Source organism: Perca fluviatilis, chromosome 6, assembly GCF_010015445.1.
Source record: "Perca fluviatilis chromosome 6, GENO_Pfluv_1.0, whole genome shotgun sequence".
Lineage (NCBI taxonomy): Eukaryota > Metazoa > Chordata > Actinopteri > Perciformes > Percidae > Perca > Perca fluviatilis.
Window position 1 is genome coordinate 21,478,842 of NC_053117.1, and position 27,251 is coordinate 21,506,092.

At 39.8% G+C, this 27,251-nt stretch overlaps 1 protein-coding gene across 3 annotated transcripts in view; it reads right to left on the reverse strand.

Moving 5' to 3' along the window:
- Positions 1 to 944: 944 nt before the first annotated feature.
- ntrk2a (neurotrophic tyrosine kinase, receptor, type 2a) overlaps positions 945 to 27,251 on the reverse strand; it is a 104,491-nt gene continuing 78,184 nt past the window's right edge. Inside the window, exons 17-21 of one of the 3 annotated variants that reach the window (XM_039803632.1) lie at positions 23,983 to 24,155; positions 23,571 to 23,726; positions 22,420 to 22,504; positions 7,929 to 8,087; positions 945 to 5,825 (exon numbers count right to left, since the gene is read on the reverse strand). In XM_039803632.1, the coding sequence (XP_039659566.1) occupies positions 5,640 to 5,825; positions 7,929 to 8,087; positions 22,420 to 22,504; positions 23,571 to 23,726; positions 23,983 to 24,155 (759 nt within the window). In that variant the 3' untranslated portion in view covers positions 945 to 5,639. Of the gene's footprint in view, positions 5,826 to 7,928; positions 8,088 to 22,413; positions 22,505 to 23,570; positions 23,727 to 23,982; positions 24,156 to 27,251 lie in introns of all 3 variants that reach the window. The other 2 variants (XM_039803631.1, XM_039803633.1) reach the window with 2 other exon arrangements.

Consider the following 27,251-nt stretch of genomic DNA (forward strand, 5'->3'; position numbering starts at 1 on the left):
ATCATTTTAGACTACAATTAATGAGGTTAAGCATGAATTAATTGAGATCAAGGATGTAGTAATAATATGTTTAGGCAGACAGCCGGGGAGGTGTTGTGACAAAGATGTTTAGCTGGATTTAAAACTGAACCAACAAGATGCCTCTCACTTGTCTTCTGCGTTTGTCTTACCAAGACATACAGTAGATCAGCTTTTACAGCCTCTCCTAGCCTTACTGGAGTGTGTGCGTGTGTCCGTTGATTAAAAGTGTTATGAGGTATAAGTGCTGAGTGCAGGGATTCTCCACTGTACACCAAGGAGAGCACTACTACCACTTGCTTAACACACACACACACACACACACACACTCACACTCACACACTCACACGCTCACGCTCACACACACACACTCACACACTCTACTTTCCCTTCCTCCTCATCCACCCACACACACCAAGGTGGATTTTGTGCTGCCTTGTACATTTCTCATTTCCTTTCCAATGACGTTTTTATTAAAAGATAAATTGGAGACAGAGCTTTGTGTAAAAAGAACATATTAATTCAGCTGTTGCTTAATTACATCAGGGATTTAGACGTACTCTCCTGTCCAATTTGCTTGAATAATTCCCTGCAAAAGTCCACACTCGCTCCTAATCTGCAAAATAAGCAAGTGTTTTTTTTTCTTAAAAGACTGGAATTACTGAGATTACTTGAACGGGAGAGATGTGGCATCACTCAAACACTCCAGCTCTATCACTGAAGTGAATATAATGTATTTTTCTGTTTCTCTCACACTGCCTTGAGCATGCCCAAGCATTTCTTCTGTTTCTTACAAAGCCCCTCACTTTATACACACACACACACACACACACACACACACCACACACACACACACACACACACACACACACACACACACACACACACACACACACTTACTTTTCAGTATATTCACTTGTGGGACCTTTGATGTGACATAACACTTTATTAATTACATTGTATCACGACAGACTGCGCCACCTTCAGAGAGAAATCATATGATCATCATCATTACCATCATGACTCACTGCGATCATTTCCATCACGCAACTGTATGACTGTACAGTTCTCTCTGGTGTGTGTTTCTGTGTGTGTGTGTGTGTTCACCCGCAGAGCACAAATGGATGGCATTGAAACCTTTGCTTTATACCCAACAACCTGATTGCAAAGACAGACATTGGCTGCTGAACATTTTAAGCATTTAATTACCTTGTGTGCTTTGCAATAAAGATGTTTCTTACATTTTGAGGATAATTTCTAGGCATTGAAAAAAAACATTTTAACTTAAGCATCCACAAAACATCCAACATCCTCCTTTTTTTTGCTACCACGGTGGCAGCGGCGAAACCTTCTTAACACAAAGAAAAATGGCACAGAACAGAAAAAATACTGAAAAACAGAGATACTGCATATAGTAAATCACAGTTTCATTTTTCTTTTTTGCAGTAGTTAAGCAGTTTTTGTGGTATTACATTCGAGGAGAGAGAGAGAGAGAGAGAGAGAGAGAGAGAGAGAGAGAGAGAACATTTTAGTCATAACTAAAGCAATAGAGTGATTCCATAAATCTTAGCTGCCATAAACCCAACTTCAGTCCTACAAGACTGGGCAAAGTCATTTATCATGAATTGGTGAACAGCAACAACAAGCCAATTCCTGATTCCTTCGTTGAATCTCATTGCATTTGAACTAGGATTCGGCTGGAGTCTGAACCCGGCCTACGGACCCCTCCTTACTCACTCTGGCATTAATCAGTCTTCTCCACACACACACATGCACGCACACACACGACCGGGAGAATGAGCAAACAAATCTAGAGGCAGCTGTATGTCATTTTGTGTATTTGAGAGTCCCACGCATCTACCCAATTTCTCTGCCCTCCACTTCTAAGACAAAAAGAAGAAAATATCACAATCTACATACTGACACAGTCTCGGACACAGCAGTTAGCGACGCTTATTTCTTTCAGCAGCTTATTCACATTTGTACATGTATTTTGTTCATTCCTCTCGCTGTTATTTCATTTTACAAAAAAAAGTAGCACTTCTAGAGACCAAGTTTTAAGACTATCACGTACAGTATAGGCAGCATAGAAGAGGAAAGTTGGTTGAGTAGTCTATTTTACAGTAGGTCACTTGAAGAAGAGGGAGAAAGAGAGAAGTCTGTGATTGTCAGTCCCTCCTTTTCTGAGGTGTCCATTCAAAGCAGTTGTTTTTTTCTCTTTGTTTGACCAATATCTTTGATCTGAGGCATTGATGCAAAGACAGCTGATCTTTAGCTGGAGTTACATGTAAAGGTTTACAGAGCGCACCTGCGTTGTGCTGACAAGTCCTCATCGTAACAAACCCCTCTCTCACAGCCTCTTCCTATAACTGTCAAAAAACATCACCATTGTTCAACTTGACACAGTTCATTCTTTAAAAACAAAAAGGAAACACATCAGGTACACAGTGCAGCCAGCTGAGATGTTGCGTTGACGTACTCCACTCTTTTGACATCGTAGGCGTTTATATGCACCCTGTTTGTTTCTTGCACAGGCCCTCACACACCCTGCCCTCTGTTATTGCGCAGCGTTATTGTGTGGCAAGTTTTTTTTTTTTATTGTTTCGAGTGTGCTAACTCAGTGCAAACTCTACTTGACTATACAGCAGGGATGGATTTTGAGGACCTTGTTAGCCTGCCTTGTCAAGGCTGCAGCCATTAACCCCTCACACTCATGCTCTGACAGGTGACAGTAATTTTGCAAAGTGTCCAAATAAATCTACAACTGTGGCAGACAGGTGAAACATCCATCCCTGTTGTGGAGTATGCTGAACATGAGGACAGGCTAGGCAGCTGTTAAGGGGGAGCCTGACATAACAATACATATACACTCAAGATTATCTTACACAATAGCTAAAACATAGTTAATTAAACCAGTTATCAATTTTCACTTTGTTGTTGCAAAAGGCAACCTTAGATATAGAAAGAAATGTACAAAAGGCTCCTTAATTTATAAATTATACTATAAATCAATCAAATCAACATTTTCAAGTTCACAAACATCATTACTATCAAGTGCTGCTATTAATGAACAAAAAGACTTAGAATTCCAGATTGATTGATGTTTTACAGCTCATTCAAATGGCTGTTAGTGAAACCTCAGTGATTGTGATTCTTGTCTTTAAAGAGTAAAATATGCCCCAGTAAAATGCAAAAACAAACATTAAATGTGTTTCCTTGCATGCATGTGAGCCGTTGTATATACAGAGGTGTCTGTAAGCATTTTGACCAGATACAGTATGTGAGCTGTACTGTAAGTGAGTGAAGTGGTTCTCAATAATGGGGATGTCTGGTGCATTAGAGTTCATTTTCAGTGTAAGCTGTTGGGGGATTGCCAGTAAAATGTGTGTGAAGTGTGTTTGCGTGTGCATGTGGTTTGAGGCCAGCCGGAGGAATGTGATGGGTAAAGTAAAAGTTGTGGCTTTACAGGACACCTGCAGGCCACAGTAATGATGGATGTTCACTTTCACTTTCTCCCTGAGGACATTCACACCTCCTCTCATTCCCCCCTCTCCCTTCCTTTTTTACTCCACTATCTTCTCTTTCTCCTTCATCTTTCTCTACAGGACCCATTCATACCTTTTTAACTCCTCATCCTCTTCTCTTTTCTACTCCATTGCTTCCGTTCTAAATTTTCCTCTCCATTTCTTTCCCACTATGCATTATTACCTCTCCTCTTATTTCTCCTCTCCATTGCTCCTCATTCCAGTCCCCCCTCCCCCCACCTCTCTCTATGTTTTCTTCTCCTTTACCTCTCCTCTCCATCCCTCCATCTTTCCTTCTCAGCCATAAAACAATAAGTCTTGAATGTCTGTGAGGAGACTGTGCTAATGGAGCCCATTAGGCTGTAATGAAATATACATTACACCATTACAGTGGACGGGGCCTGGCTAAAGCACTGCACCGCTCAAATAATAAAACATGCACAATTCAATTTCCTTCCCGTTTTTTGTGTGTGTGTGTGTGTGTGTGTGTGTGTGTGTGTGTGTGTGTGTGTGTGTGTGTGTGTGTGTGTGTGTGTGTGTTACACTGTGGTAGGTTACACTCTCTAGCACAGATGTGGTTTTTAAGGATGTCTAAGTGCTGAGAGCCTTGATGATTTAATATGGGTTGACCAATTGAACCACACCTTCTACAGCGCCGTCGCCCACACATCTGACCGTGATCTGACCACTCAGAACCCAGCCTCCCTTAGCAACTTTTACACCCCCCCCCCATCCCCTCAACACCAAGACCTCACGATTGTCAGACAGCTGCAGACAAATTAATCAATTGACCTCCGACCGAGCGCTTGACATCACAAGTGAAGCATCTGTCACTTCGGGGGAAAAAAAATAAAATGTAGTCATCATCATGTTACCGTGTGCTGTATGACAGTGCAGTCCAGGCCTGAGCAAAGTAAATATGTAACAGAAAACAGTATGCGGATGTGAGTTCCTATATCCTCATAATCATGTATATCAGACTGTTGCATGAGGAGAGATTATAGATCAGTGCCAGATAAATCAACCTTTTTTTTTTTTTTTTACACTTCTAGAATTCACAATTACAGTATACTAGAATCCATTTGCCATTTCCCCCCACAGCAGTTCAGTTCAGCTTTAGTAGGCACTGTATTGTTAGTGATCGTTTTTTTTAAGTGAAATTGGCCAACCCAAAATAATCTTTGTCATCTCTCCTCTTAATTTCATCGGACAGGCAGAAAACCAGATTTTGTGTTTACTTTTCCAGGTTATTTTTCTGTTCCAGTCAATATACTGTATGTGTACCAGTGTGTTAATCATCAGTCATTTCCTCTGGCCATGTTGGATGAATACTGACATTAACACTCATGTACAGTTCTGAGGAACATACAGACACACAGACAGGGTGAGAGGGGAAAACACAGTGTCTTTATGGCTCGACATAGCACAGAGCCATTTCCTCTGAAATGTCTTACCGTCGTACAGTCTCATATTTACACGCAAAAGGATAGAAGCTTCCGGAAATCCTCCCAACGCTGCGCCTCCTTGAAATTTCCGGATGTTCAAACAAGTCCTGTTGTCCGACAGTCAGCGAGGGATGAGTCATTCAATTTATAAATTTTAAAGTCCTGTTAATCCGGTTTTCATCAATTTAGCCCCGAGTCAGTTTGAAGCATTTGAAAAGAAGTGAGAAGCTTTTTTTCCCCCAAAAGTTAAATTACTCTTAGCAAATGTCTTTCCGGGAAGGAAAGAGGGAAGGAGTAGAGATGCACAAAGGAGAGGAAATTGGCAGGGAGGAAAGACGCAGTTGGGGATAAGTTGAGGAATATTTTGATTGCCTTTTAAGAGTTTGATAATAGCTTCACATCCTGTACAGCACGACCACACTTCATTTATTTCACAGGTGTCACCGTGTGCACCCTAGCACGCACACACACACACACACACACACACACACACACACACACACACACACACACACACACACACACACACACACACACACACACACACACACACACACACACACACATGCGCAACCTCAAATGCACATACACACTAAGGTACAGTAATCATCTCCACCCAAACACACACACATCCTCGGGCCTCATCCTGTGTTCAGCCCAGTATATCCAGGTATACAGGTGAGGCTTTGGCCAGATTGAGGAGCAGACAGTGGATTTCTTTGATGTTGAGTCTCATGTGCGGCTCTCGCTGCCAGCAGCCCAGCATCAGGTCATATACTTCTTTTGGACAGGTCCTGGGGCGCTGCAGCACCCTGCCCTGGGTTATACACTCTATCACCTACAGAGGAAGAAGGACAGACATTGCGTTTTATGTCAGCGGTAGTCTTTATTTGGTGGTGATGTCGCAGTGCATATGACACATGCCTTTGGTGTGGGAGCTCTGGGTTCAATTCCCACTGCGATACATCAACCAATGTGTCCCTGAGCAAGACACTTAACCCATTGTTGCTCCAGAGCTGTGTGACCTCTGACATAATTATGTAGCAATTGTAAGTCGCTTTGGATAAAAAGTGTGACATGTAATGCAATTTTTCAAAACAAAACAAAAAAGAAAACCAGAACGTTCTCAACAAAGTCACAACTTTCTGCGCGTTGAACATAACGGAGCATCTGCTTGGTGAAGTTGTTTCACCTCACTGCAGTGGCATACAGTGAAAATGTCACTGTGAATAAATTATTTACTGGAGTGATGAAGTTGGACGACACTGGAGCAGTCAACCAGACAAATCAAATCCAATGTCTCAGCACTTTTGGTAACTCACACTGCAGAGTAGAGCGCTCTGGTACAAAGAGTATATATCATTCCCTCGCAGTGGTTTGTAAAATATCTATACCGTTATTAGCCTGCAATATAATTAAGCGTTTTATAATTTCCTCAACCATTAAAAGGGGTGTGTGTGTGTGTGTGTGTGTGTGTGTGTGTGTGTGTGTGTGTGTGTGTGTGTGTGTGTGTGTGTGTGTGTGTGTGTGTGTGTGTGTGTGTGTGTGTGTGTGTGTGGCAAACCAATTAATGGCTGCTACTGAGCTCCAAAAAGCAGGTGTGTCTTCCAAACTGCAATGTATCCATTCAAAATATGCAATACATTAAGATTTTCATTCTAAATCTCTACATTATTAAGAATTTAGTTTGTAATCATCATTATGCTAATCAAGCAGCTACCTACTCATTATGTGATTGTTATCAGTTTGACGCATACAAAACGCCATATCCTGTGTAAGAGATATCTGAGCTGAGTCAGATTTGGTTCTGGAGGTGAGTGAACTGCGAATTGAGAAACCTTTAATATATGTAAATGGGAAAAGAAGACCATTGAAGGGGTTAAAGGTTGATTTTGGATGTAAACAGTACATCAAAAGAAAAGGGACTGCTGACATGCTTAGAATCTGTAACCAAAAGACATCATAAGGTTAAGGTGAAAGGTTGAAGGACTGTCAGTTATTAATAATTCAGAATATATATATAAATAAAACAGCCAATAGTTTACTTTTTTAATTATTTGTTTGCTTGGTTGTGACATATATTCTCTATCAGCTTGTTCCAGCTTTTAAGTGAGGCTATAAGATTTTAACACTGAGTGAAATCTTACATCTTCCAAGAATCCATGTTTTTTTATGGCTGCAACACTCAATGAGAATATTCTACATTGTGCATAATTTATACACATCTCCCCCAAGGTTCAGCCTGACGTAACTTTGGGATGTTTGATGTGTGGCTGGATAGCACGGGTCTGTTTCGACTAATCCAGAGGCAGGCCAAAATACCAGCAAAACAGCCCAAGAAAAGCTTTTAGTGCAGTAATTTGCTCCAAGCTCTTCAGCTCTGCCATACCTCACAATTAATTTAAGACATTTTAGCTTTATATACTGAGATGACTAAAACAACCTGCCTCTGATCCATCTTTGTTGTTTTGTTACCCAAACTGAATAGATCCCTGCTAAAAATTCAAAGCTCTTAATGCAATATTGATCAGGCTACTTCTTTAAAGTGAAGTGAACGAGAATCACCTTGTTATATTGTGACGGCTTTTGAACGCAACTATGACTATAATATGGACTAATAAAATAATCTCTTGGGGTTTGTCAAGTGTAAAAAAAATATATATATATACTGAGATGACTCAGGCCAAAGGATTCGCACAGCATATACTGATTAGAAACTTGCACACAAAACTGATCAAATATTTAGTCTTATTTTTAACTGAAGGGCTGTTTTCTCATATCTCGGGGCTGCGACTTCTTGTGTGCCATCACTTATTAAGGTGGAGGTGCCTCCGTGGTAACATTTACATAAAACTATGTTGCTTAGTACTTTGACTCCTTTTTGTTTAGATGTCACATTACACCATTGTGACGGATAAGTGACTGTGACTTTATACTGTACCTCATTATTGGAGAGCTGGTACCAAGGCTGTTTTCCATATGTGAAGATCTCCCAGAGAACAACACCGAGACTCCAAACATCACTTTCTGTGGTGAACTTTCTGTACATGATGCTTTCAGGGGGCATCCAACGGATTGGTAACATGGTGTGACCTCCGACCTTTGAACACAACATAAACACACACACACACACACACACACACACACACACACACACACACACACACACACACACACACACACACACACACACACACACACACACACACACACACACACACAAACAGAAAGAGAGAGAGTATAAAGTCAGTACAGTGAATGTAAGAAAGGATGAAGATTTAGCGAGCTGATAAAGGAATCCCTCACCCTCAAAAAGTAATAGGAAGTACAGTATTAGGGGGCTGCACGGCATTTACTTCAATTCAAAACAAATTGTCTCCATTTTTAGATTCTTCGTTCACCATGGAGGCATGCGAGAAAAAAAAATTTTTCTTCAAGAATTCAATAAAACACAGGGTGAGTAATTGATCAATTGATTTACAAATTATCATTTTGAGGGTGAGGGTTATTCCTTAAAGCATCTTTAGAGTCATTACCATTCTCTGACAGACGCTCTACATTTAGTTCTCTTTAATTCTGCAACATCATGCATTTGAAGCTATTTGTCACGCAGCTTTTCACATTTTAGGTTCACTCAGGAATTTCAATACATCTTAAAGTAGTGCTGCAAACATTTCACTCCTCACCGTACCCCTGATCAGTGTATAATTTGATTTAACTATAGGGGATACTGGTGAGAAAGCATTGCTTTATTCCCTCAGACAAAGAGTATATACATATGCCTTTAAGCTTACAAGGAAGGCACAAATTAATTGGCCAGCTTAAATATAAAAAATGTACTGTCAGTGATCAACCAACTGATCAACAGTCAAATGTATGAGAAAACATGTGTGAGCCAGTTTGTGTGAGTCAGCAAAACGTTATCTATATATATATATATATGTATATATATATATATATATATATATATATATTTATAATAATAATATATATATATATATATATATATATATATATATATATATATATATATATATATATATATATATATATATGTGTGTGTGTATATATATATATATATATGTGTATATGTATGTATGTATGTGTGTGTATATATATATATGTGTATATGTATGTGTGTATATATATATATATATGTGTGTGTATATATATATATATATATGTATATGTATGTATGTGAGCTAGGGCGTAATTTCCACTGGGGACAGGGGGGACATGTCCCACCCACTTTTCAAAATCCTGTTTGTGTCCCCCCCACAAATTTGTTTGATATTATTTTATTTATACGGTAATTGGCCCCCATTTAAAACAATAAAGAAAGTAAGACATATTTTTCTTATACATAGTTAAGTATTATTCTTTTCTGGAAGAATTTATCATTGTGATCAACTGAATTATTTTCTGGATTTTGTATCATAATAGTCTGTAGAAATGTATGTAGAAATGCAGGAAATGGTATTCAAAACGAAAACATTTATTTTTTTGACGGACCCCCAGACCCACTGTTTTGTGCCCCTCCACTTTTCAAACCAAAGTTACACCCTTGTATGTGAGTGAAATTCAGTTAATTAAAACAAATGTTCAATTCGACCTTAAATTGTACCATCAAACATCAGAGTGAGTTCCAGTCAGAAAGAATAAATCAGCAGATAATCCCACACAGGAACTCATAGGCACTCTGAGACATTTGGTCATTTCATTAAACTCTAATATGAACTGAGCCTGTGGAGCCTGTTTGATTGTTGTATTAATTTGCTGTTAAACACAACAGTTCATTTCAGTTGAGACTGTCACAGACTGGGACTGTAGGCTTAAACCAGGTTAATCTACTGGGTTGAGGTTGTAGTGTGAAAACTAAGATATTATCCTAACCTGCTCGAAGTGAAAGTGAATTAAACTTAACCCCTCATTCTCACTCCATAAATTGTGCCTCCCCTCTTCCCTACTTCTCCTCTGAACATGAATCTACCAACCCATCTGCACTCCATTGCTCCACACGGATAGCACAATCCATTTTCTGAGGTTTATGCCTGTTATTAATGGTTTGGTACCCACACTTGGCCTGTTTCTTTGTTAGTCAGTGGGTTATTTAATGGAGTAATAAAATGTGCACGGCGACATAGATAGCCATCAGGTTCACTGCTACGTGTAGGGAAACATATCTGCAGCTGTTACTCTTCATCACCAGGCCCTCGCTTTTCTCCCTTTAAAGCCGTGTCTCGCTGCTGGTTGGTCTGTTTCTTATTTGCATTTCTCTCTCTGTCTCTGTCAAAGTCCATTGTGCTTTATAGGCAGGCCATAATGAAGTACAGTATTTGTCAAAGAAGTGTGGTACAAGGGTTACGATGTAAGAATGATGATACAGAATACAATAAAAAGAAAACACAATTTACACATTACACACGCTGCAACACACTATACAACACTATTTACAGTATTCTACAACATGCACATTTTCCTAACCTTTGGATAATGCTATGTTCTTAAAGGAACACGCCGACTTTTTGGGAATTTAGCTTATTCACCGTAACCCCCAGAGTTAGACAAGTCAATACATACCCTTCTCATCTCCGTGCGTGCTGTAAAGCTGTCTGACGGCTCCAGCGGCATCAGCCCATAACAGAACAGGCAGGTGAATGGTTCCAGTAATCCTACTGCTCCGAATAAGTGACAAAATAACACCAACATGTTCCTATTTACATGTTGTGATTTGTAGCCTGTACAAAAAACAACATAACATGAACACCAGCCATCTTCTAACCGTAAACAAACCGGAAACTATATTCTCAGGCGGAAGAATATAGTACTTCTGGGCGGAGGATATGCTTGCAGCAAGCCTGTCTGAGAATATAGTTCCCGGTTTGTTTTACGGATAGAAGATGAATGTGTCTCATGTTACGTTGTTTTTGTACACGCGAGACTCTACAAATCACAACATGTAAATAGAAACATGTTGGCGTTATTTTGTCACTTCCCGCCACTCGGAGCAGTAGGCTAGTTGGAACCAGTTACCTGCAGGATCTGTGCTGGGCTAAGCTAATGCTGGAGCCGTCAGACAGCGTTACAGCACGCACGGAGATGAGAAGGGTATGTATCGACTTGTCTTACTCTGGGGGTTACGGTGAATAAGCTAAATTCCCAAAAAGTCGGCGTGTTCCTTTAAGTGCAGATATAATGTCTGTCAAACACATTTTCTGTATCTGAGATCCCTCTATATAATACATACTATGTTGTTTCATAAGTTCACTTAGTTAGCTTAGTTGTAATGTTGAGTGTTTACTATAAGTGGAGATTTGTGCATCACTAAATTAAAACGAGTTCCACCACACAAACTAGTTTTTATGAACCGATTAGTGTTTACTAAATATTCAAAGCCAGAAACTGGCAGGTGTCACTGTATGAAGCTAACTAAATCAATTGTCAAAGCTAACATTAGCTTAGCTTGCTTATTTAGACTGAAGAGTAGAAAATGTCGTGGAATATGGTTGACATATCTGACCGGACACAGGTCATGTCTTAAAATGGTCAAAAATCGATACTAGGGCAACCTACTTCCTTAGATACAGTACGCAGAGGAGGAGGAATCAGAATGTAGTCACTGCGGAACCATCATCAAGATACATTTTCTATATTTATCGTCTTTGGGATGTGAAATAAATACAGACCCTGTATCATTTCCTACGTCTCTCTCTCTCTCTCTCTCTCTCTCTCTCTCTCTCTCTCTCTCTCCTGTACAATGACAGTTTCAAGTAGCTACAAAACAGTTCTGCTGGTATACAGCTGGACTGGAGTATGTGATATTAGCTGTTCATTGACTGTGACGTGTAAAGCCCCGCCCATTTCTAGAATTTAAGGTAATTGTTATGCATTGTTCCCAGGTTGACCCAGGTGATCTCTGAATTGTCATACCAGGTATATAGCCATGTTGACTGGCTTGGTTTGAATTTCCAAAAGGAGGGTTGAACCCTGATCAGACAACCCTGGTAATACGCCTGTTCATTGGTGTGAAAGCGGTATAATGGGCAGGCCATCTATGTATCGCATTGCCAGACCTATCTCCACAATAACACAGTACACAGCTCGCAGTGTGAGCTAAAGTTTTTTACAAGTACTGGCTGTATTAGAAAAAGCCGATGTTGTTTTAAACGTAAGGGTTTGCAGTGGTGGTTTAACCGGGGCTTGCGGTTTCAGTTTTGTTGTGGCATTTTGGTGGAATAAATCTGCTATTCGTTCAGCAACATTCGTGCTTTGCATCAGACAATGTTTGTGCCACGCTGTGTGATACGTTCTGATGGAGACATCGAGTGACTGAGTGTCTTTTAAGTTAATTACGACACATAAAGAAAATGACACATTTCCTTGGGAGCCTCAGGTCGGAATAAAACCTGCGGCCCCTTCATCAAGGACAGAACCTCTAGCACTAGGCCACCCAGGGGCACATGACCAATTAAGAACCGTGTGTGTGTGTGTGTGTGTGTGTGTGTGTGTGTGTGTGTGTGTGTGTGTGTGTGTGTAAATTAACCGTAATGTTGTGTTAATCTTCATATTACTGTCTGTAGTTGCAATTTGACTGTGTGGCGAAAATGCTGCGTCATGCTTACTAATCAGTGGCCATGTTTGTAAACACAGAGGAGATGGCTTTGATCTCTGTAATCAGCTTACGACGTGTCACCAGTGTCAAACTGCTGCCATTAAGGGACACAGAGAGCGACCTGTCAAAAGAAGCCTCAGACAGCCTAAACTAAAGGTGTCAAGTAAAATGACCTTATCGTGAGCGCCAGAAGGCCTTTGTGAATTTATTGGTATATAATTTGTGTAGATAAAAATAAATGACTCTGAAATTGCAGTTTCAAAATACTCTGCGTTTGCGTTTTGGCTCAGTAGTGGATGAGGATAAATAACATTATCGTCAATGAAAGATCCACCGATCATCTTGTCGCTCTGAGGCAGATTATTCAAAAACTATACTATACTGAAATAAACACTAAACCTAGACAGTGATTTCACAAAAACTGTAAAACATATCCAACTTTTGAACAGCTGAATTTTTCATGAATGGTTTAAAGTTTCAATTGCGTCTATAGGTGAAAGTATGAAGGAGGAGATAGGTTTTGAAGTAGAAGAGGATTTGAAGGATTTGAAGCCTGCTCTCATTGACTTTAATTGTAAATTTCTTTTGAAAAAAGCTTAATATTTAAAAAAGTATAAATAGCAGAACAAATGTTGAAGAAGTCCCATCATGTGCTTAAAAAGCTGAACATTTTGATATTTGAATGTTTTTTGTAGCTGAACCTATACAGAAGTTAGAGGCGACCAAAGAAAGTTGAAAAATGAAGAATTGGATAACAATACTGTGAATGCTGCTGAATTAGCATTTACATAATAATGTCAGATAGATTAGCATACTCAGGTATTTCCCACTTATTATAACTGTATGAATTTATATATAATACTAACTTTGAAACACACATTGTTCCACCTATTCATATAGAAATAAAAGTAAGTCATACCTACATTAACAAATCATTAGCAGTTTGCTTAAAATTGTTTTGGAAGTTCCGTTACAGCTCATGGTGCTACATCAACTTCCTTAATTGTTTTTGGTTGGATGGCACAACAGATGTTTCTTAGCAACAGATTTACACATTACTAAAATCTTCATTAGCTTGTGGGATTAGCAGAGTGCCACTGGAATTTTTGAGGGCGCCGTATAGTGCATACATTTGACACTCAGTATTCAAATAAAATGATGGACAGTAAATATAGTGCACAACAATGTTAATATATAGTGAATAATATTAGATTAGAAATAGTGAAAGTGATTTCAGACAGCCAGAGTTTTCTGACATTATATTTATTCACTGATGTGTATCTTGAACCGGTCAGTCTTTTCAAAAAGGCTCAACGAGGCTGAATTGAAATAGAAAACGGGGAAAAGAAGACAAATGAAGGAGCAGGAAGGGAAAGCCTCATATTAAATATTCTTGTCATTGCCATCAAATATTAAGTAAACCACGTTTACAGTGGAGCAGTAGGCCAAACACTTTCATAGATTCTTATTAAAGTGTGTAGACGTGGCATCTCTCCCTGTCATCAGCTCTTTCTCTTCTCTCTCTTTGCTGTCAGTAGCTTCGTCGTCAGTCTTTGTCTCTTTTGCTGTTGCCCCCACTCTCTCTTTCACTCTCTCTCTCTCTCTCACTCAATCTCTTTTGCTAGTTCTCACCTTCCTTTACCGTCTCTAGAGCCGCCTGTCTGTCTCTCTCCCTCCTCTGTCTTATTATTATACATCATTTCAGCTATAGACCACTGTCTTGTGTTCTAGGAAAGCCTCAAAAAAGGAGGATAAATGAAGCAGAGGAGGGGATGTGTGCTCTCTGTGGTGACCTCCTGGAGGCTGTGGAATCCATAGCAACTGGACCAGTTAAAAAAAGAAAGCATTATGGGATGTGGTGTAGGAGGGTCTTATGTGACTAACTCCGCCCACTCTTACACAGGAACCCTACCTTATTTGCCCTTTGTGTTGCTATGGAAACAAAAACTCTTTCCAAGAATGTGTGTGTGTGTGTGTGTGTGTGTGTGTGTGTGTGTGTGTGTGTGTGTGTGTGTGTGTGTGTGTGTGTGTGTGTGTCTTAGTTTTATTTTTTTCCCTGGAGAAAAAAACTGGTTCTTCTACAGTAAAATGGTTGACATAGAGTATATATGTTTAAAAAAAAAAATCTGTTGTTTATTTTAGTAATACTCTCACTCATGTCAAATGAAGTCCAGCAAAAAAAAGAAGAAAATCAGGTTTTAGGACTTTCAAAGTTAAAAACATCCATCCATCCATCCATCTTCGTCCGCTTATCCGGTGTCGGGTCGCGGGGGGAGCAGCTCCAGCAGGGGACCCCAAACTTCCCTTTCCCGAGCAACATTAACCAGCTCCGACTGGGGGATCCCGAGGCGTTCCCAGGCCAGGTTAGAGATATAATCCCTCCACCTAGTCCTGGGTCTTCCCCGAGGCCTCCTCCCAGCTGGACGTGCCTGGAACACCTCCCTAGGGAGGCGCCCAGGGGGCATCCTCACCAGATGCCCGAACCACCTCAACTTAAAACAAGATGTTAAAAACAAGATTCTTATTTAAATTCTTAAAGTCGCTGCTGGACTCAACTCCCTGGTATTCCGTTTGGAAAAAAATTCTGGCTTCAAAATGTCATTTTTCCAATGTTTATAGGGTCACCAAAGACCCGGGGTATGTAACAGTGTTACATTTTTTTTTATTATTCAAGCCATGCTGGATGCAAGTGATAGCAGGTAATGTTGTTATATTGGAGGGGTTTAATAACATCAGTTCTGGAAATAAACATGTACCGAGGCCACTGATGATGAGGACTCTGCTTCTATGCCATTTATGAATCAGATCATCTAAAACATGAACTGGAGCATTATGACGATATGAGCCTTGAATGGGTCAAGATACCGTCCAAGCAGCAGTCTCAAGCGAGAGAAGTCAGGACTGATGGAACCTCATAAAATTACAAGCATAGTTTTCCTGGGCAAATTTACAACTTGGGAAGCTAAAAGATCGTTCCTTCAAAACCTTGGCTTAAGATTTGGTTAGCTTGTTTTTCTGTCCACTTTTATGTAGGTTTATGTGTACGGTATGGTTTATGTGTGTCTTTTTATGATTTTGATATATAGTTTTTAGAGTAACTGCAAAGCTGCATTCTTAATCATTCAACCAGGGGTTAAAGCTAACTGGAACAATCCGGCACCTTCGATTAATAAGTAAATAAATCTAATTGGCAGTTTCATTCAGCGTTTCATTCTAAAGCAGCGCACCGCCATGAGTCCATGAATAAATGAATCTCTGGGATTAGTTCATGTAACAGCAGGACAGTTGAGTGTCTGTTATCTACAATGCAGCATGGTGTCCCAATGGTTAGGCTTCTTGCTGTGGCCTCACAGCAAGAAGGTTCTGGGTTCAAATCCAGGTCGTTCTGGGCCTTTCTGTGTGGAGCTTGTATGTTCTCCCAATGTTTGTGTGGGTTTCCTCTGGGTGCTCCAGTTTCCCCCACCAAAAACATGTACTAGGTTCTCCAGTCAGTGCCCTTGATCAAGGCACTGGCTCAGATCTGGAGTTGGTCCCCAGGTGCTGTAAATGGATGTCCACTGCTCCCTTGAGGGATGGGTTAAATGCAGAGAATGAATTTCACTATGTGTATGTGACAATAAAGTACCTTTACCTTATGAGTCCATGAGTAAATTAATCTCTGGGATTAGTTCATGTAACAGCAGAGGCCTGTACAAAGCAGGATTTGGCGTTAGTGAGCTAACTTCAGGTTCAACCCAGGATTTTCTGTATCATGAAGGTGGATCACTTGTTATCGGGTTAAATCGGCGTGGTAATTCATGCTGAACGCCTAACATGGTCGGGAGCAGGTTAAGTTGGAGATTAGAGATCAACCGGTAAAGCATTGCCTACTGACCAATCAATACTCGATTGATAACGGCGTCACCTTTCTTAGAACATCAGGCGGAGCTCGGTGCAGAGAGAGAGAGAGAGAGAGAGAGAGAGAGGTGTGCTCATAAAAGTTAAAACATTTAGAGACCGACAACCCCGTTAACATTCACTGATGGGTATGTTTATGAAAGACATAGATTTTAAGAGGAGGCAATTACATATCGGCTATTTGTCGGCTTCTCAGCCGTGTGTTGCCAATACGCACATTGGTTAGAATTATGTTTTGATATTTTTTTTATTTTCTCTCACGATCGCTTACCACTGCCAGGGTTTCAACTGAAATAAAAGGCTAAAGCAATGACAGTTCATGGAAAGCAAAAGTGTAATTATGGTCAGATCCTGTGCCTGACTGATGGGGAAGTGACCAGTGTAGTCTAATGTAGGCTATTATAGTGGGTGTGGCCTACTGTTTAGCCTGCTGTATATTGGCCAGAATCTGCCTTTGGGGGAGGAGGACGGGGGGCTAGGTGTCCTCCCCCAGGGAAGTTTTAAGCATCAACGACTTCATTTCCTGCATTCCGATACACTTTAATGCACCAATTTACGGTAAAAAAAATACCTTTATTCAGCCTATAGATGTTAAGAAAAAAGCACGGATGACAATTCAAAATTTATAAAAAATATAATGGAAAGTAGCCTATGTTGTTACGTGTCATTGTGCATTTTAAAGTGGGTAGCCTATATAGAAATCTTGGAGCTTACTATCACATAGACTACACCACTGGAAGTGATATTGATAGGATAAGCGTTATGATTTACGTAAAACAGCGTTGGCTTTTTTGCCAGCTTTCCTTCCTGCATTTTGCCTGTAAAACCATGTTTGTGTTCTTCATATTTATGTAGAATTATAGTTTGCTCTTCTTATGTAAAATATGCGGCTCTGGTAGATGTTTGCGATTGTTCGTGGTGCGCAAACACTGCCTCTTTTATGTGAACGTGCGCGCCGCTGGATTGGGAAACCCTGAGTTGACTTAACTAGTTGATAACCAGTGTCGTGATACAGCTTATGCGGAACCACGGTTGTTAGGTTAGGTGAAGCCAGATAACTGAACGAGATCCAGGGCATGTTGATCTTGCTTCGTAGTACAGGCCTCTGGACAGTTGAGTGTCTGTTATCTAAATTGCTAGTCAGTGAAACAGGTGAAGTGAATCAAACTTTGCCGGGTGGTGTTTTTCATCACATAATGATGAATAATAAAAGATAAAATCTTGGAAATCAGTTTGACTAAAATGATAAAATGATTGGTTTTGGTGAAACTAGATTTACTGAAATGCTTTTAGGGCCCAAGGCAAACAGCGTCCTACTTTACTTTTCACCATTTCTCTAACTGAGAATGTTATTAGTTAGTATGTAAAACTTTTTTTTTCTGAAGTAAAACTATTAACTTTTAATAGTAAAAATGTTAATACCGCACATTATAACATCAAATTTTTACTTCAAGTGAAAAGAGAGGCATTATATCAGCACAATGTACTTACATTTACTTAACATCTGTTTAAGGTGGAGATTTCAACTCTAAGATAATACTGAATAGTTTAAAGTGTTCATATTATGCATTTTTGCTTTTCCCCTTTCCTGTATTGGGTTAAATATCTTTTTTGTGCATGTTATAGGTTTACAAAGTGAAACAGCTCTATTGTAGTCCAGCCTTTACTTCCGTGACGAACGTGCGTCACTTTGTAACACACGTTATAATGCTCGCCTAGCTGCTAGCATGGCACGACTTCATGCTCTGCAACTGACTGGCTAGCAGTGCTTACCTAGCTACTGCGCATGTGCGACTCCCAACAAAGATGGGATAGAAGTGTGATGCCTCACTCTGTAGCTAAAACAGAGAGCTCAACCCACAGGGTGAAAAGAGGAGCTGCAGCAATGTGCAGTACAACAAATATATGGTGTTTTCTGAAAATTAAACCACATAAACCTATTCTGGTACAACCTCTAAATACAATTATGAACCTAAAAAATGAGCATAATATGAGCACTGTAATGAATAATTATGCATCATATTTTAATTGTGATATTTTGTGAGTAAAATCTGAACATAACCAGTAACATTTCTCTGTCAAGCAAATGTAGTAGTAAGTTTTCCTCTAAAGTAGAAGTACACAGTAAGTCAGTATTATTCTGTTGGGTGGGATATTAAGTACTTTAAGGGCCCTCTGTGAGTTATTTTATAATATAATATATTATAATACAGGAGGCCAAGCAATCAGCCCGTTCCGAAAACGAACAGGTACGTCTTTGAACGGGCACTGCACTAGTAATTAAATAATAATAGGAAATGTGCAATAAGATTATATAGAGATCAGATTTTAGTAAAGAGAAATTATTCTCCATATGATAGATTTCAATGTGTTGACAGAATCATCTTTATGTTGATGTGTATATTTCACATAGAGACAGCAGGGTTTTGTCTATCCACATGCACGCTCACTCCTGCACACAATAACTGGTCCACTATGGTGCTCCATTTATGTTCAAATGTTAAAACCCAAGCAGACATTTAATTTTCTTTCATCCTACACGTTTGGGCATGGGCAATCGTTTTAGCGGAGAAAAGCAATAAATCCCTCCCCAACTCCAACTGCGAATCCAGCCACACACACACACACACACACACACACACACACACACACACACACACACACACACACACACACACACACACACACACACACACACACACACACACACACACATACATACACATACATACTGAAAAAAGGCTTCATGGATAGGCTCAAGGTTTGAATCAAGGCATCCTGTCTGTCTTTTGAAGCGCCTGTCAGGTTCATTGTGTAACAGAGAATTCAATGACGTCACCACAGTCCCTTCAGTCCAACGCCTCTACTTCTATTTCCCTACACACACACACACACACACACACACACACACACACACACACACACACACACACACACACATATAAGCATTTGGGGGGCTCCTCCAATTCCTCTATGACTCATCTTTGCTCCTGTCTGACGCAAGAGCATTACTGGGTCTCACCACACACACACACACACACACACACACACACACCTCGCTGTCTCTCTTGTATGCTGAAACACGACTGGATCTCTGTATTTTACCTCCCACCATGCTGTACCTTTTGTTTGCTTCGCTGTTTTTTCTTGAATGTCTACCTTTCTGTCCTTTTTTTTTTTACATTTCTTGTTCTAATATTCTCCTTTGTGGATGTCTAAAGCTGCAGTATTGTGTTGTTATTGACGACTGTGTACAGGCTGCCTTGCCTGCAGACCTCAGCATGTGTATGATGCTTTATAGCTCTATTACTGCCTTTTCTCCTTTTTGTGTATTTATTTGTGTCTTGTTTTCTCCCTGCCTGGCTTCCCACCCTTTTCCCTCCATCTCTCTCTCTCTCTCTCTCTCTCTCTCTCTCTCTCTCTCTCTCTCTCTCTCTCTCTCTCTCTCTTTTTTCCAGCTCTTTCTTTCCTTTCATCTCTTCACCACCCTCCTGCTTCCGTCTCCCACACTTCCATCTCTATCCCTCTCCCCCTCTCTTTCTCTAGTACTGCCTCAGCATACTAAACAGAAGTTCTCTGATTACTTTTCTTCCTGAGAAACGTTGAATACAACTCTGAGGCTCAACGCCACTGCCTTCGCTCGTTGCTATGACTACAGCCTCAGCGCTTAGCGTTATTGAGGAGGGGTAAAAGGAAGGAGGAGGAGGGTTGGTCGTCACACAGAGATAGTACAAAAGAGAGCCACAGAGGAGAGACCTTAATCTTTTTTACTTTTTTACTTTGATGCCACACACAACTAGTTATTCCTAATTTAATCTCAACAGTGTTCAGAAAAAGACCAATGAAAAGTCAATTTTCCATGTGCTTAGAATACATCAACATTGTTGGCTCAGGGGTCAACAAAGGTTTTATAAATGTGTGGAAACTAAGCTAAATAAATGAATAGCAAAGTATACTATAGGTAAAGTCTCTTTCTAATTAATTCACTATCATAATTTCTGTTGAACTACAGTTTTAATGCACCAGTATTGTGTATATGAAAGGAAAAATATGAAAAGAGAGCTAAATCTGAATGCAAGCCAAAATCTAGGCTAAGCTGTGTTTCCTACAAAACAAACTAAAAACAATTTATTTTCTTAAATACACTGAGCTTTTATCCAGACTCATTATTGTGGCAACATACAAAACCATGCTTTTCCATTAAAAAGAAAATGCATCAATCAAATGGCTTATTGATCATTGTTATTGTTCTGAATGTTAAGGTTATACTCTTTCTCTCTTTCTCCCTCCTCCTCCAACTTCACTGTCACTGTCACTCAAGTCAGTCTGTCACAGTGGACGGGAGAAAGGGCAGGAAAAATGGACAGTCACTATCAATCAATCAGTACGATTTATTAGATTTCCGCCTTTTGAGAAAGTGACAGATTGCTGTACGGAAGGCGGGGAAAACACATGCTTCTGCTGCTAAATATTCCTGCAACACACACACACACACACACACACACACACACACACACACACACACACACACACACACACACACACACACACACACACACACACACACACACACACACACACACACACACACACACACACACATAGAGATACATACTCATCTACAAAATGTGCACCCACATATCTCTTTTATTTCATAAATGCAGCTGCATCTCTCTCCCTTTACTTCTAGCAGAGTAGCCCCTTTTACACCAACCCTGAGATGGGTGTGACCTGCACTTCCTGCAGTATGAATAGATCTATACATATGTTTTGTGTGACCTTGTAGTCTGCATTATATATACAGATTATATCAGGCTCTTGGAAAAAAACACATAATCCATATGCTGGGATTTGGAGTTTGATTGACACAAGTACCAGAAAAACAAAATGTTTAACTAACCAGACTATGTGCAGTTTGTTGTTTCAATTTCCGGCTGCTTATTTCACCGTCACAAATCAAGCAAAAGAACAACAGTGGATTCAATGTGTGTCGTGAAGTCTTGAAACTGCCTCCAGGTTCATATTTATTATTTCATTGGCTCCAGTAAAGAAAATAGGATACACACATCCCAGAAGTACCCTTTCCTATGTTATATCTTAGAGTTAATTTGCAGTTTATAAAAATTGTGTGCTAAAGTAACAATGTGATTGAAGGCCTTGTCTTATAATATGAATATTATTTATTATACATAATATTTTATATACATAATATCTCATAAACCTTGAATATCATTACCAGTGACGGACTGGCCATCTGGAATTTGGGCAAATGCCAGAAGGGCATTGTATGGACCCCTATGGGCTACTACATAATTTCTCTTTGGTTCATTTTGATAAGTTAATTTATGCATGCAGCCACAAATATTCAAGATTGTACTGCGGCGAGGTTCGTGGAAAGATTCACTCGGAAGGCAGAGTTCCTAATTTCCAAGCTAGGTTATTGACAAAAATAGGGCCGGCGTGTATCAAACGCCAGGGCTGTTTTTTGATCCCAGGCCTCTTATTTATTTTTTTCTTTCTTTTTCATTTTAATAAATAGTTTTCATTGGAGTGAGAGAGTGTAGATTGGAGTCTATATTTCATTGAGTGTATCAAATATATATTGGTGCTTGTAATGCAAAACAAATGCTACAGTAGTTATCCAAACAAACAGCCCTTATTTTACACACAGTATGACCTAACAAAGCATGATAATTATCCTCCCTCCCCCTATATTTAATTACATACAGTATGGCATCACAGTGAGCTACATGTAGCCTGTGTTTAATTTCACTGCACTAGCTCCCACAGCAAGCTTCTTACTGTAACTCCAATGGAATTGGTCAGTCATGCTCATGCAAGGGAGGAGCAGAGAGGGACCCATGCAGCATGGAAGAGGCAGGCTAAAAGAAGGACCAAAAAAGATATCGACACGTACACCTACCCTGTAGTAGTCAGTGCTGTAGACGTCTCTCGACATGCCAAAGTCTCCAATCTTTACCAGCAGGTTCTCGCCCACCAGGCAGTTCCTATATACATAACATAACCAAACACAAACAGAAGGTGCATTTCAACAGGTCCACAGAACTATTTTAAAGCAACTAAAAGGTTCCTTCAGCCCAATGTTGTCTGCGTTTCCTACTGCGGGCTGAAGACCCGTGGAGATAATGCAAAATAGTCCGCTGACATATTAAGCAGCATGACAGGATGAAGTCTGCTTTTGGTCGCTGCAAACACATTCTCTAGCCTGCAGTTCAGTTCATCTAAAAAACTTTTGAAATGGTCATTCATTCAAAGCACCGCCGTGCTCTCTCTCTCTCTCTCTCTCTCATGCTGGCCCGAGACACACGTCGAATCTGCAGTTCCATGTGGTGATTGCTTGCGCAATTCTCACTCTTTTTCTCTCTTTTTTTTAAATGAGTTAGGAAGCTGACGGCAAAGCCTAACTTTACTTTTAATTTTATCAAACAAAGAAAATAATTGTTCTCCCCTCGTCCTAAAATGGTCATAAATTGATACTAGAAGCCTACTTCCTTGTTTACTGCTGCACAGGTGTGAATGTAATGCAGAGGAGGAGAATGAAACTATAAGGGCAACCTTTTTATTTCTCTCATTCACAGCTCCGTTCCTCAGCTCTGTCTTCGCTCGCCTGAGCTCAGAGCCAACATCTCCGCAGCCAATGCAGTTCAGTGTGGCCGCTGGCTCGTGCTAACTCTCTCTTTTTCTTTTTTAAAATGAGTCGGAAAGCCAGCAGAAAAGCCTAAATTTACTTGTAATGTTATCAAACAAAGTGAAGTGTTCTCCCTTGTCCTAAAGTGGTCATAAATCAATATGAGAGTACTTCCTTGTTTTATAAATGAAGCTGTCGGTTTACATAGCTTGAGACCTTGAAACCTCTACCATATGCTATGTTTTTATACCTGGCAAAAGTTTAGTAGCAGAATTGATAATATTTTTGAATAATAACTGAAAAAATAAGTCACTGTAGAAATCGGTCAATCAGCCAATCATAGACCATAGATATCTGCTGTTTTACAGAATAATACAAATAACAAACAAATAGGCACAGAGTGTATAAGGAAGAAAGTGACAAACCTGGTGGCCAGGTCGCGGTGCACAAAGTGCTGTGATGCCAGGTAGACCATGCCAGATGCTATCTGCTGGGCGATGTGCAGCATCTGAGACTGGGTCAGCTCGACAGGTCTGGTGGTCTGACCCTCTGCCATCAGAACTGCATCTGGACCGTGAGCCCTGCGAGGGACAGGAGGGGGAACAGGTGGAAAGTTGTCAAGTTAGCCTGGTTATTGTTTGTTCGAGTCATGTTGTTTCCTGTGCAATGTTGCAAATCAACCATGTAAAATAATACAATCTACCCCTCTAAGAGAGAGTGTTTAGAAGATGGAGCTGGATCTCTTAAAAATAGCAGAGGAAACGTCTAGTGTACAATCTTTGTCTACTTATGCCTCTGTTTTTATGATGACATTTTAGAGAGCAAAAAAATACATGCCTGAGGAACTTGTTGAGGTCTCCATGTTTCATGTACTCAAATACCATGATGAGAGGGTCGCTCTCCACACAGACTCCATAGAAAGTGACAATGTGTAAATGTTGAAGGTTGGTCAGCAGCTCAGCCTCACGGTGGAAATCCTTCCTGGCATTTTCACTGGCCTCTTTAAGTGTCTGCACACACACACACACACACACACACACACACACACACACACACAGAGTCACAAAGTGACATTTGAATACACTGACAAATGAAAAACTCACACATTATGCCACGTACACTATTGCCAATTAATCATTTTCACATTACACCCAGTCTGCTCAAATGTATTTGGCTGATGTCCCCTAGAAAAGAAAAACAAGTGTCTTGCCATGTACAAATGAGTTACAGCAACTCGGCACACACACACTGTGAAATTACTGGCAACGTGCAAGGATTGATACAATGGCAGAGCAGGAAAAGAATTATTTTAATGTAAGCAATTGCAAAGTAAATTCATTATAATCCCTGGTTCCCTTTGAAACTAATATTTTTCTCCCTTCCATGAATCAGGAAATCTGTCAGGAAGATTGTGTAATGCAATTATATGAGAGAGAGAGAGAGAGAGAGAGAGAGTGACCCAAAGAAGAAAAATATAGAAAATGTATCTTGTCCTCCATTAATAATTGATTGTCTTCCTATATGACATGGATATGCGTTCGCTTTCCAACTTGCGAGTGTGTGTGTGTGTGTGTGTGTGTGTTTGTATAATGTGTACAGCACAGATAGAAGCTCCTATTACAAATATAGGTTTAAAGGACAAGGAGAAATCGCTAAGAAAGCTCAGGAAGAAGGAAATGACCCGTGACCTTTCAGCTAGAATGCTGAGATACCAGAAAATGAGACAGACTGTAACTCCGTCCACTCATATATTCAGCCAATCATGTATCATGATCAAACAAATGCTTGGTCATGTATATAACAGGATGTAATGCGATACTACATGATGATTATATGATGGATTGTTACAGTATGAATACTGTATGAAAGCATACACTCCGTTATCAGTTTGAAATGTGATATTGGCCATCATCATGTATGGAAAATCTGAGTTGACTTTCCTCCGATGAGAGTGAAAGTCTTAGTTAGACCTTTCTTAGTTAGACCTTTCAGTTTGAGTTTATGCAATGCAAGTGTTGAAAGGAGGAAAAACACCTACCATAACCTGGCATCCCAGACTTTGTTATTAGTGAACAATTTATATTAAGTATTAATTAAGCTATTAACAACTCATAAACCTTTAAAAAAAAGAGTGACTTATTAAAAGTGGCACTAAAATGCTTACAGGCCACTACATATAGCATGACTACTTTTGTCATTATCCACATTTGACTGATGATAGTCTATTGAAGCCTAAATACACTGAATTCACAACTTATACTGCACATGTACTGTATTGAGCTCAAACTGTGTGCTCCAGGCACAAGGAAATGTGGGATACAAAATGTGATTAAAGAAAAACAAAAACTTTCTTTCCTGGCAAACACACGCACTCACTCAACTGAACTGTTCGGTGTATCAAATGACCAGAGTAAAACAAATATTAATGTTGAATTTAGAGACTTTCCTGTGAGCCAGAAACATCTACCTATCACGTTCTGAGTCCCTGAAGTCAATGCTGCATTAATTCCCAGGCTAAAAGCCATAATATTGCATTGGATGTTAGTCATCCAGTCTGTGCACATTCAGGTCTCTGGACAAATAAGAAGCAATCAACAACCTCTAGCCCGGGATTGTAGTGACTCACATTTACATGTGAACATTATTGAAAGGTGCTCATGATTGATGGCATGCAGGAGTGTAAGCGTGTATAGGCGTGTGTATTTCTATGTGTATGTGCATGTGTTAAAGTGTGCCTGTGATCGATGGCCCCTCTGTGATATACAGTACAAGAAAAACTGGCTTCGGTATTATGGCTGACTGGCTGATTGATAGCCGACTCTAAAACCAGGACTATTAGTGAGTGTAGGTTATTGTAATGTGGTGTACATGTTTCTTTAATGTAGCATGCATGACAGAGTGCAACATAAGTACAGTATGTATGTGTGGATTAATGTGATCATGAGGGGAGGGGGGTGGGGCAATTTAAAGCAAAAGTACACACGCTAGATGTTCCTTCCTACAATGTTGAATAGCTGGACATGCTCTCTTTATGCTGAATGGTGGGGAAACAGGCTGTAATGATGATTAAATGCACTGACAAATCTTGGATCTGCCTCATGCACATTATTATTATATTCCCACCAACATGTTGCACACATTTTAAGTTAAATTACAGAAGGTTAGCAAAAGAGAAACTAAATCACTGTGAAGCAAGATTTCATAATTAAATGAACTGATATATTACAGTTTCAATACGAAGTCATTTGTATGACTTTAATTAATTGATTTGTGTCCTCTGTTCACGTTTCTTTAACAATGGTCATCAAATCACAAAAGAATCTGTTTCATGTCCTCCCACATCATGATGTATGCTTTGGTTTTAGTTGTCCAAGTTTTGAGAAATCTGCCTCTAAGATTTCTGCTTCCACCCCAGTACAATGGAGATGAAAGGCATTTTGTTTGTGGTGCTCCCTGCATTTAAAAAAGACCTAACTTTCTAAAAAAAAAAAGAGAGATATCCTCTTTGAGTTTGTTTTGTAATTTGGATGAACCATCCCTTTAAGCAATGTCATCATTTATTTTGAAAAAGACCTGGGTGGTATTTCAGAAAGCAGGTTTAGTGAAAACTCTGAGTTTGTTAACCCTGAGATGAGGGAAACTGGGTTTTCTGTTTCAGAAAGAGAGGTCACTTCACCTCAGAGTCAGTTACTATGGTAACTGAGCCTGTGAACCTAACCTGGTCGGGAGCAGGTTTTCTTCAAGAAACCTTGAGTTTGTCTCAGTCTCCTCCCTCTGACACAGCGCCCTTTCATTTCCTCATTCATTCATTTAGTCTGTATATCAGGCGCATTTTAACGCAGTTTGTTATCGGCATGAATAAAAAAAAATATATGTTGGTTTATTAAAACATTTTATTTCTCAAAACATGGCATTTCCTTTTTTTGTCGACGATCCCGTTGATGAAGAAGCTGCTTTACTTCACAGAGAGTTAAACATACGTTGGGAGATGATATTGTAGCCCCGACATTTTAATTTTCAGATAACTTCCTATTTGAGCGGTAGGCCTATCGTTTTTCTTCCCAGTCGATCAATTCAATTCAATTTTATTTATAGTATCAAATCAT